Below are 10,645 nucleotides of genomic sequence, written 5' to 3'. Positions count from 1 at the left end.
GAATTTTTGGGTGCCAGAAATAGAAGTAGAATGTATAGAATCGCTCTCAGCCTCCAAAAATGGTGCTGTGAAAACTCTGCGCGGCAGAGTTTGTTCATTGTTTGCTAAATTTGGTCTTTCTCTCTCTCTCTCTTGTCTCTTTTCTGACTTTCCGTCTCTCTCTTCGATGGCTCGCTTTTAGACGGTACTTTTGTTAACAATGGCTACGTCCACACTACCGATATCTAAACCCGATATTTAGGATTTTTTCCATATCCAGTTCCCATATTGCAACTTGTGGTTGCTATTTAGGAACTGGTTATGGAAAAATTCCTAAATATTGGGTGTATCGGGTGTAGATATCGGTAGTGTGGACGTAGCCAATGAGCATTCTATGCATTCTATTTCTATGGTGCCAGACGTTCCGTGATCGAGATCTAAATGATGTGCGTGAAATCGGTTTGTGCGGAATAATCGCCTAACCGTGCACCATGTAGCCTTTTTATTAAATCCTTACTTTTAACCAGTCCGCAATAATTTTTTGTGGACATAGCTATTATCATCGACGACGTAAAAAGTACTCGGTAATATAACAGGGTTTGAAAATTAAATTTGAAATCTGGCTGTGCAGCCATGACACATGCTTTGTAAATATAACCTAGTCGGTGTTATTTTTGAAGGGTACGATTGTAAAATACGTATGCATTTTTTCTATTCAACTATAAGTTCCTTTTTAAATTGATTACTATTTGTTATATATTAAATAAGCCAATATAAAAAAAATGGTCGTCGCGATTGGATTTGAAGGAAGCGCCAACAAGCTTGGTATTGGTATAATTCGTGATGATAAAGTGTTGGCAAACTGTCGTCGTACCTATGTCACTCCACCAGGAGAAGGTTTTTTCAAATATTTTTATAATATATATATTATTATCGTTCCTTCTGTAATCTATTTAATACATATATGTTAGGATTTCTTCCACGAGAAACAGCACAACATCACAGGAAAAATGTTATAAAAGTTTTGAAGGAGGCGTTGACCGAGTCCGGTTTACAAATTAAGGATATAGATGTTGTATGTTACACGAAAGGTCCAGGAATGGGCGCTCCTCTTGTTTCGGTTGCTATTGTTGCCAGGACGGTAGCACAGCTATGGAATAAACCCATTATTGGCGTTAATCATTGTATAGGACGTATCCTTTAATTAAGTTTACTTTTTTTTCTACTATATTAGTAAAACATGTAAGTGAAAACGGATGTATCAATCATGGTATTGTATTAATTATATCCAAGGCTTTTTTTTGAAAAAAAAATGTGCTGGAACTCACTTTGTGTTAGGTTTTTTATTGGTAAAGATTATATTTAAATTATAGTACCGGAACACCGTTCCACCTTCTATCAAATCCGTCCTTTATATAGAGATGGATTTGATATAATGCTAAAAGACAATCCAAAAGTATTGTATCAAAACTGAATTTATAGAATGTAAGACATCCTAGAACGATTCCAGTCCAGAGTTCTAAGATTGCTGGTAAACGCCCCATGGTTCGTTCCAAACGAAGAAATAAAAAAAAGACCTAATAAAAATGGAAACTGTTAAGGCAGGAATCGCCAAAAGAACCTCACAGTACATGGAAAGGCTAATTAAACACCCGAATAGGCTGGCGATCGACCTACTAGGCGAGCAGATCGATGACTCCAGGCTAAAAAGACTCAGACCATCAAATATACCAAAAATATTCAATTAGTAAAAAAAAAAACTAGAAAACCTAAAGTGGACATTGCCACTAGGTAATTGATCCAAATTAAACCGAAAAATAAAAATTTACTTAATGTTTTAAATAAACAGATTGTAAATAGCGAAATTTAAAAAAAAATGATATGTTAATTTAAGGGTTTTTAATTGTAATAAAATTCATGTTGAATGCGAAATCTTAACTCGATAATACAGATATTGAAATGGGTAGATTGATCACAAAGGCGCAAAATCCAACAGTGCTATATGTAAGTGGAGGAAATACACAAGTTATAGCATATTCTAAGAAACGATATAGAATATTTGGCGAGACGATAGACATTGCTGTTGGTAATTGTTTAGATAGGTGATTAAATAATCAATAAATTTTATCCGTTTCTAAGTTATACATAGATAACTGAGTACATTTTAAATGCTTCATTTTTAGGTTTGCTAGAATTTTGAAACTATCCAATGACCCTAGTCCAGGATACAATATTGAGCAATGTGCAAAGAAAGGAAAACAGTTTGTTCCTTTGCCATATGTCGTAAAAGGTATACCGCAAAAATTATACACAATATAATCAATCTATGAAATTTTTCAATGAGCGAATAACTTTCATTTAAGGTATGGATGTCAGCTTTTCTGGCATATTATCATTTATCGAAGATAAAGCGGCTGATATTGGTAAAAAATGGACTGCAGAAGATTTATGTTTTTCCCTCCAAGAAACAGTATTTGCTATGCTTGTGGAAACCACCGAAAGAGCCATGTCTCACTGTGGTTCAGATGAGGTAATCTTACTACAAACAAACTATCAATATTTTCTGGCAATATATCTTATCAAAAATATTATTTTGTCTTTGAAAGGTTCTGATAGTGGGTGGAGTGGGTTGCAACGAGCGTCTTCAAGAAATGATGGGCATCATGTGTAAAGAAAGAAATGCTACACTATTCGCAACTGATGAGAGATTTTGCATTGACAACGGTCTAATGATCGCTCATGCTGGGGCTGAGGCTTTCAAAAGCGGAACTACCATGAAATGGGATGATGCAACATGCACTCAAAGATATCGAACAGATGAAGTTCTTGTTACTTGGAGAGATTGATATTGAAATACAATAATTGAAAGAAACTGTTTTTTTTTTTAAATCCGTTCTCATAACCTGTGTATAATGGTCCTCGTTTCACACACTAGTCAAATATGTTTTTTCAGAGCTATTATTTATGAATTCATATTGTAAATCGAAGTCAACTTTTTTTTAAGATTTGATATTTTGAGTAAATCAGGGCAGAAAGACCTTCTTTACATCCTGACGCATTTTGTTCATTCAACTCAACTATATCTCTATTTCAGGATATATTTTTTTGATTCATCAATTGCTTGTTATTTATACTTTTTTATATATCTTATTCTTTCTCTACCTATATAACTTATAAGAGGGGGTGGATTATATCACAAACCACTTTAAGTGGTTAAAATTATGCTATATTATTGAGTTAAAATAAAACAAAATTTAGGAATGTTACTTGGGAAATAAATAATGTTTAATTATGAAAAATTTATGCATTATAAGGAAATAAATAAATTCCAACAGTTAACATATTCATATACACTAAATAATAACAATCGATACACATTAGTACAAAGAACATTCCACTTATTCATAAATTCATGTTTATTTACATTTAATAATGAAGGGTGTGGGTGTGGGGGGGTGGGGAAGGAGAATGGTAAAAAATGGAAATTTGAGCAAATGGCTCAGGGGCGACATATACAGTACGAATTGATGTATAAGTATCTTTATTTTGTATTTCATAAAGAGTCATAATGTAATCCTGTATACATAATGATCCAAGTAACCTGAAACATTTTAAACAAAATTTTAACATAAGAAAATACAAAAGGCGTAATTTTACAGGTGATGAGAGAAAACTTACAAGAAAACCAGCGAAAGAAGTCATAAAACCTTCTTTTGTCAATTCCCACACGCCTCCATATTCCTCTTCATCTACACGTTGAAAACTCGACACATATAAATAAATGCTTCCTGCGTTTAGCAATATGAATCTGAAGCAATACAAAATGCAATAAAATTATCTTCTTTTATGTTAGATACAATAGACTTATAAAGATTTTCACTCACAATAGAAGACCTATGAACCCTCTCAAAGGGATGATACCCCATGTGAATCCTAGAATTATTCCTATAGCTTGTCTGCCCCAATATATAACGTCCAAGAATTCTTCCTGCAAAATGACAACAAAATTATGAGCAATGTATATATGTATAAATCAGGGGTCTTGGAATTACTTTGGGAACTAATATGTACACTCGATTAAGTGAGAGAATACTAGTCTTACATTCTACAGATTTTGGAATGACGGTTCAAAATATTTAATTGAATACATTTGTGTGGAAGATCAAACATTACCTATAATATACACAATTTGATGGAATGTAGAAATTGTTTGTTTGACGTCGGAGCTATTTGAATACTTGTATGTATTTAGTTTTTAAGTTCACAACTCCGAAGATAAGTTGCAGTAATAACTACGATTTGCATTTTAATAATGTTTCCAACAGTTCAGCATATCTCAGATTAACCAAAAGTGTTAATAGTAATTTGGTTGAACAGCTTGAAACTTAAGTCACGCACGATGAAACCACCATGTTGGTATGTGCCACAGGAGGAGAGAACAAACTGCAGTACCTAATAAATCAACCATTTGAATCCTAAGCTATTTTGAGAGGTACATGCGAAGAATATCAAGGCATTTTTTCGAAAAAAGGGGTAGTCCTAATTTTATTATCTCAGCTAATATTCAATTCACGGTGTTTATTTTTTTGTGATGTCATCTTCATGATGTATAGTGTAATAAGTAATATTTATATTAAGGTTGTACATAAATCAAATAAAAAAAAAAAAATTGTTATAAAAATAGTAATTTTTCAGTTTAAATGTTGAACGACTTTTTAAATAATACTGAATATTATTTGTAAATACGAAGTTCAAAAGTTCTAAAAATAAATGTTGTTAATCCTGCAAGCCACTAGCGTGCCAGTCCCTTATTTTATGGCGCAGCGCATCAAATTCGGACATACAATAAAATACTTGAAAACCGATAACTCAAGATGCTCAATATGTAGTTAAGACAGTAAATAGACAAGATAGTAAATAACAAAAATATAGCGTCAAAATGTATTCAAAAACATGAGCTGATAAATCGGGCCCTGGGATTATAAGAGTTAATACTGAATTCTGTAAGAAATTGAGGATTGTTTACTCAATCAATAAGCAGTCTGTAGAAATGTTTGCCCTTTATAAGAGTTCCAAGTAAAAATAGCAACTATATAAGCTGTCATATAAGAATATTTGAGGAGCCTCGTTTGCACTGTTTAACCCTTCTTATCTGTTGAAAGTCCACCACGCTGAAAATTTCGCCAACATTTCCATCGGGTAATTTTGTTATGGTTATAAATTCTGAAATTTCGGTGTAAGCGAATCTTTATAAACGATGACAAATGCATGACACGGATTACACGACCCATGTTCAATGCTACCTGGAAAGGTAGTATTCTTGTTTACTTTTTACATGCTCGAAATACAACGCCTATCAGCGTTTTTCAGGCCCATGGACTTGTTGGCAAAACGCCGATCGGCGTTGGTCAGCATGCAAATGGTTAAGCAATGGGCTCCATATAATATACGAAAACTCGAGATATATATTGAATGTATATTTTTATAATCGGCGAAAATTATCAAAACAAACAGGTATTGAATTAGAAATGAATCGAATTTTTTTCTGTTTTAATTTCGCATACGTTTGGTGGAAAACTCAATTCCACATCATGTTTTAGTTATAATTATGAATGGATAGGTTTAAAGTTGAATTGAAGTGGAGAATAAAAAGGCGAAGCACGTGTGGTGAGTGGCGAGTGTTGACAGGTCAATCACCTTGTCTGGCCAGTTGGAGCGCGAGGTGAGGGCGCGCGCCCACACCGAAGGGTCTGCGGCTCCCGCGGACATTTTCCCCGCAGACATCGTGGACCACCCCTGATTGTCGGTCGTCGGTCGCCGCTCTTCACTCCTCGACCCTCGACCCTCGACCCTCGCCCGTCACTAGTTGCACACTGCTGCCAACACACTTGTCCCCGCCGTAATTGTACGCGCTACCACCATTACCATTCATCAAATATTGAGCTTTGGAATGAGAAATATTTAGTTTATCATTAATTTAATTTACAATTTTTCAAAAAAATTCTGTTTGATGCGATCAGTAGTGTAGAGAAAAATGGTGTTATCACAACATTTACGACTTTTCTAAGAGGAAAAATCCCACTTCCAGTTTATTAAATTCATTGGTATTTTATTTATTTTCACGAAATTGGTACAAGGATTATACTGGAATTTTCTTATGAAGAGCACACTTATTTAAAATGTCGAAAAAAGGGTATAAGAGTAAGCTTCCACTTTCGGTTGATGGATGCTGAATTTTTCATATAATAAATTTAATTTAATTAATAATGAATTTATTATACATTACAAGAAAATACATTTATAATGGCTTAGGAATAATTACAATATAAATTGATTCATGGGATCATCGTCTCGCCGACGTTTCATGAAGAACGCTTCCATTTCTTCATCAGTAGGCTTGGCCACTTCTGTCATACTGTTGTATGGACGTTTGCGTTCATCCGATTCCAATAAACGTTCAGCTTTCTTTTGAGCCTTTTCTTCGGCCTTCAAAGCCTGTAATGATGTCAGAATTTTTAATACAAAAAAAATAATTATATTTTGTACATAACTATTTGAACAACTTACCAATGTTAATTTATCCACATTATCAACTGATGACTTTTGCTTATCCTTTCGGTGTTTTTTTCTGTCCTTTTTCTTTTGTTTCTTTTTATTACTAGTTTTTTCTGTTTTAGTTTTAGAATTCTTCTCAGAATCAGACGATGAAGAGGAAGAGTCATCGGTATTTGATTCACTCTTTACGACTTTGGTCTCCTCAGGTTGAACAATTCTAGAAGGTAGTTTTGTAGCAGTTTGACTGCTGGCATGATCAGCTTCCAGAACAACAGATTTTCCGGCTTCTCCAACACAATAGGACATCTATATAAAATTGAAGAATAGCAGTAGGCACAAGAGAAAACAATTAAAAAAATCAAATTAATAAGAAGTTGTTCCTTACTTTTATATATGAATAACAACATTTATAGCCCCATTTTCCAGCTTTCCAAAAAGAGCCCCAAACTGATGTATGGTTGTTAATTAGTACATCCTCCTCATATTTACTCCTAAAATATAAAACAAAACATTTTAATTTTTTTTAGAGATGTACAGATGTACATATATATGTAGATTGTATGTAGCAAAAAAGGAGCCATTATTTTACCTAGCGACTTGTTTTTCTTGTCCTTGAATTAGTGTACCATCCCTGTTGTACTGTGAGAAAGCTTCAGTTTGAGCTAAAAGAAGTGCTTTTGGAGGAGCTTGTAAATGTTCTTCTCCGCCATATTTTTCAAGAACAGATTGTTTAACCTATTGAATATAATTTAATTGTGGAATAAATATGCATTATTAAAATAAATAAACATGATAATTACGTGATTATATTAATCTTACCTGACTCTTGAATTGTTCTTTTTTCTTGTCATATTCTTTTTGTAATATTTCGAGTTTTGTTGGTTCAGCTAATAGATGTACATCTACGCCTTTTTCGTGAGCCTCCCAAGCAAAGAGTTGTGCCACTGCATGTTTTTGAGTATCACCAGAGAAGCGGACAAAATTTTCACCCGTATAATCGTTCCTAAAAATGAATAAATAAAATATAATTTGATTCTTAAATCATGTCAGAAAATAAATACAAATATGAATTTAATTATTGATGCTTTTAAATATGCATGAAGTGCAAGATTTTTGAAAAACTTACTCTACATCTTTGGGATTTGGGTTATCCCTCATTGATCGAGTTTTAGGATCATAATAAGCTGAGTTTGGATCAAGATTCCTCAGATATTTGGCTGTGTCTTCTCTTATTCGCAAATTTCTTACTGTAATACGTTGCTTCGAGTCGACCTATAGAATATTTAATTTATTTCAAAACTTGTAGAGAAAAATTGGCTACTCATTGGAATAGATATCACAGATTTATATCTACCTTTGTTCCAGGCATATCTACTCCATCTACATATTTATCTTCATCCTCTTCATCGTCGTCTTCTTCATTTTTATCATCTACAGCTGACGGATCTAAAATATGTAAAGAATGTTGAATGTGCAGTGTGGTTTCAAAAAAGGTGTTCCGACTAAAAACAAAAGCTCACCCTCTTCGAGTTTTGTGGCTCTCATTTCACGTTTTGCTTCTTCTATCTTTTGGTATTCTTCGATTATGGCCTTATGCTCTGAAGGGTCATAACCATTCCATCTGTCTCGTTTACCATCAAAACCCAATGTTAATTTTGGTTGAATGAATTCATCGGCGGCAATTTTAATGTTTGTATACTTAGCACCAATCTAAATTCATAATAAAAACGAAGATTAGGAAAAGTTTACATGATTTAAATTTCTGTTAAAAAATCTTCGAAACAAATACTTTTCTCGGTCTTTCCAAACAATCTTTTTTCTTGTGTGTTAAGGCGCCACAGTTTTCGCAGGCTCCTTTACGGAATTTATTAGCTACTGATGACTAAAACAAAATGCAAAAACATTACTATTCTATCGTTATTTAGAATAATTTAAAAAATTGTATTGAAATATTATAAATGTATTTACAGTGTCAACGCCTTTCCTGTAATATTCATCCAAGTGAGAAAAATGCTTTTCATGTTCCTCTTGGGGTCTTTGATGTTTGAGTGTGGGTCCATTTGTACCATAGTACCATGGTGCCGACGATATATACTGTGGAATATGTGGATTTATATCCTTTCCTAAAAATGTAAATAGCAATGCACACTACTGAAATAATAACGTTTATAAATTAGTTGAAAATGTTAAAAATGAGGTAAATACAAACCTTCTTCGTCGACGGCCGCAGGCGCTGTACCAGCTTTACGGGCCTCTTCCAATTCTTTAGCTTTGCGCCAGTCTTCGCGGGACTTTTTCTTAGGTTCCTCATCTTGTGGGTCTTCTGAAGTGTCATCTTTGTTTCTGAGGATCTGAGAGACCGCCACACGGGCCGATCCTCCCGACATGATTCTGCCTTGTTCAACTGACAAACACGCGGCAAGCGACAAACGACAAACGACGCTCTCGCTTCACACTTGTCACTTGACAAGCGATATCTGTCATAAAAATGGGGTATTGCTCTAAACACGCCAGTTATTGACCTTAATCTTTTTAATTAAAAAAAACTATATAATAAAAAGTATATACATTTTTCCTGGACATGCAAACAACAAATCCTGAAAGTTCCATCGTAATCGGTCGAGTGGTTTAGAAGCCTATATGAGACGGACAGATAGACAGACAAACAGACATTCAATTTTATATATATATAGATTACCTAGTTGTTTTACCCGGCTTCGCTCAGTGTTTGTAATATAAACAGTTTAAATATGGCGAATCTAATACTAAATATTCATTTGTTTTTTTATTCAATTTATTTGAATCGAAAAAATAATCGGATCGTCGTCATAGAAACTTTTCCAACAGTTCCCAACCAAAGATACATACATACAAAGTCTCTTTCGAAATTATATATTAGATCATACTCAAATAGTGGTGACATAGTAGGTAGGAAGGTTTTTAACCAATTTAATCGGGAACCGTTTCAACAATGAAATCAGAAAAATTGGCAAACTCTGATAGGAAACGATCGACCTGGAGTCACAAATATCCAAGTCTGACCAGCAGCACTACAGACTTGGATATTTGTACCATTATACTCAGGAAAAATTATTTTCAATCGAGGTCAGCTCATGGGATCGAACCCGGCGCCTTCAGGTGTTAGGCAGAAGCTTAACGACAGAGCTATGCTGCTGACTAAATCTGGAATTATGCCACTTTCAATTATAACGGTTTCTATAGGTATTTTTCTAATAGTTCTGATATACATATTTGTACATATTTAAATATTTAAAATGTATCTATAAGATCTTTTTTTTTAGTTTGTCAAATCTCAGGGCCTGAGATTTCTCTCGGCGGCTCTGTCCCGACTCACTGATGAGCATCTTTATGATTGTTTACTAATAGGAATATCAGCATACTCTCCTATTTATGAGGCATTTGTCAATGAAATGCAATACCAAAGATCACACTGACTTTGAGATTGATATTATAATTTTTATATATGTAGCGTTTACCTTTTATTACAAGGCAGTTATATGTTTCACTTCGCTAACGGTTCAGATAATATTCCTACATTCTTTCGATCGGTTTAAAACTTTAGCATTTTGGGCGCTTTGGTCAACGATAGAAATGTTGTATGATGCAACCATGACGTATATTAATTTAACATAATAATATAAACAATAATTTATATATGTTAATATTATTTTTTATGTGTTATTTATTACCTGTGTCCAACAATAATTTTGCTTTAAAAAAAAATAGCTATTGCTCGCCGTCCTACCGATATTTTAGAAGTTGCTCTAGGGTACAAAAAAGTTGGGAAGCCCTGCATTAGATATTATATAAAATTATGTTACTATGTACAATTTTAAAATCATTGGAAGTACATATGTACATATGTACTTCCAACAAATTTAATTTAATGTGCTAAAATCTTCAGAAATATACAATATTTGTTACAAACCAGTATGTTTTATTTTCTTTATTTGTAATTATCGAAACATATTGATGTGGTCCATTTTAAATTAATTTTAGGAATTTAAAATCATATTATAACAAGAAAAAATTATAAGAAATGAAATATAAAAATTCCTGAATTGAATACATTTTTTGCATTAATTTCGTG

General features: G+C 33.4%; 4 protein-coding genes across 4 annotated transcripts in view; 1 reads left to right on the top strand and 3 right to left on the bottom strand.

Moving 5' to 3' along the window:
- LOC143917210 (uncharacterized) overlaps positions 1-10,645 on the bottom strand; it is a 40,469-nt gene that overhangs the window by 19,931 nt on the left and 9,893 nt on the right. The gene's annotated exons all lie outside the window — the stretch shown is intronic.
- On the top strand, positions 412-2,848 carry Tcs3 (Probable tRNA N6-adenosine threonylcarbamoyltransferase Tcs3). The gene is made up of 7 exons (XM_077437535.1): positions 412-660; positions 748-876; positions 951-1,172; positions 1,931-2,081; positions 2,163-2,269; positions 2,343-2,509; positions 2,586-2,848. Exons 2-7 carry the CDS (start codon positions 762-764, stop codon positions 2,823-2,825), a joined length of 1,002 nt encoding a protein of 333 aa, XP_077293661.1. The 5' UTR covers positions 412-660; positions 748-761; the 3' UTR covers positions 2,826-2,848.
- LOC143916429 (GEL complex subunit OPTI) lies at positions 2,866-5,886 on the bottom strand. Its single transcript, XM_077437534.1, has 4 exons — positions 5,677-5,886; positions 3,864-3,967; positions 3,658-3,787; positions 2,866-3,580 (listed from the first exon to the last, which is right to left on the bottom strand). Exons 1-4 carry the CDS (start codon positions 5,761-5,763, stop codon positions 3,533-3,535), a joined length of 369 nt encoding a protein of 122 aa, XP_077293660.1. The 5' UTR covers positions 5,764-5,886; the 3' UTR covers positions 2,866-3,532.
- Positions 6,238-9,037, bottom strand: Slu7 (Pre-mRNA-splicing factor Slu7). The gene is made up of 11 exons (XM_077437788.1): positions 8,744-9,037; positions 8,503-8,657; positions 8,324-8,416; positions 8,055-8,244; positions 7,889-7,980; positions 7,661-7,806; positions 7,354-7,537; positions 7,124-7,269; positions 6,920-7,025; positions 6,547-6,840; positions 6,238-6,474 (listed from the first exon to the last, which is right to left on the bottom strand). The coding sequence occupies exons 1-11, from the start codon at positions 8,919-8,921 to the stop codon at positions 6,298-6,300; spliced, it is 1,761 nt and encodes a 586-aa protein (XP_077293914.1). The 5' UTR covers positions 8,922-9,037; the 3' UTR covers positions 6,238-6,297.

This window comes from Arctopsyche grandis, chromosome 9, assembly GCF_051622035.1.
Source record: "Arctopsyche grandis isolate Sample6627 chromosome 9, ASM5162203v2, whole genome shotgun sequence".
NCBI lineage: Eukaryota > Metazoa > Arthropoda > Insecta > Trichoptera > Hydropsychidae > Arctopsyche > Arctopsyche grandis.
This window is presented reverse-complemented; position numbering and strand designations above follow the sequence as displayed.

Bases quoted from the DNA above. Each gene is read 5' to 3' on its own strand.
- Tcs3 (XM_077437535.1), top strand. From the start codon at position 762: ATGGTCGTCGCGATTGGATTTGAAGGAAGCGCCAACAAGCTTGGTATT. The intron at 1,173-1,930 runs GTATCCTTTAAT...TCGATAATACAG, and splicing joins CGTTAATCATTGTATAGGAC to ATATTGAAATGGGTAGATTG. The intron at 2,270-2,342 runs GTATACCGCAAA...CTTTCATTTAAG, and splicing joins TTTGCCATATGTCGTAAAAG to GTATGGATGTCAGCTTTTCT.
- LOC143916429 (XM_077437534.1), bottom strand. From the start codon at position 5,763: ATGTCTGCGGGGAAAATGTCCGCGGGAGCCGCAGACCCTTCGGTGTGG. The intron at 3,968-5,676 runs GTGATTGACCTG...GTCATTTTGCAG, and splicing joins GCTCCAACTGGCCAGACAAG to GAAGAATTCTTGGACGTTAT. The intron at 3,788-3,863 runs GTGAGTGAAAAT...GTATTGCTTCAG, and splicing joins GGGTTCATAGGTCTTCTATT to ATTCATATTGCTAAACGCAG.
- Slu7 (XM_077437788.1), bottom strand. From the start codon at position 8,921: ATGTCGGGAGGATCGGCCCGTGTGGCGGTCTCTCAGATCCTCAGAAAC. The intron at 8,245-8,323 runs GTATTTGTTTCG...TTATGAATTTAG, and splicing joins GTTTGGAAAGACCGAGAAAA to ATTGGTGCTAAGTATACAAA. The intron at 7,026-7,123 runs GTAAAATAATGG...TTTATATTTTAG, and splicing joins CAAGAAAAACAAGTCGCTAG to GAGTAAATATGAGGAGGATG.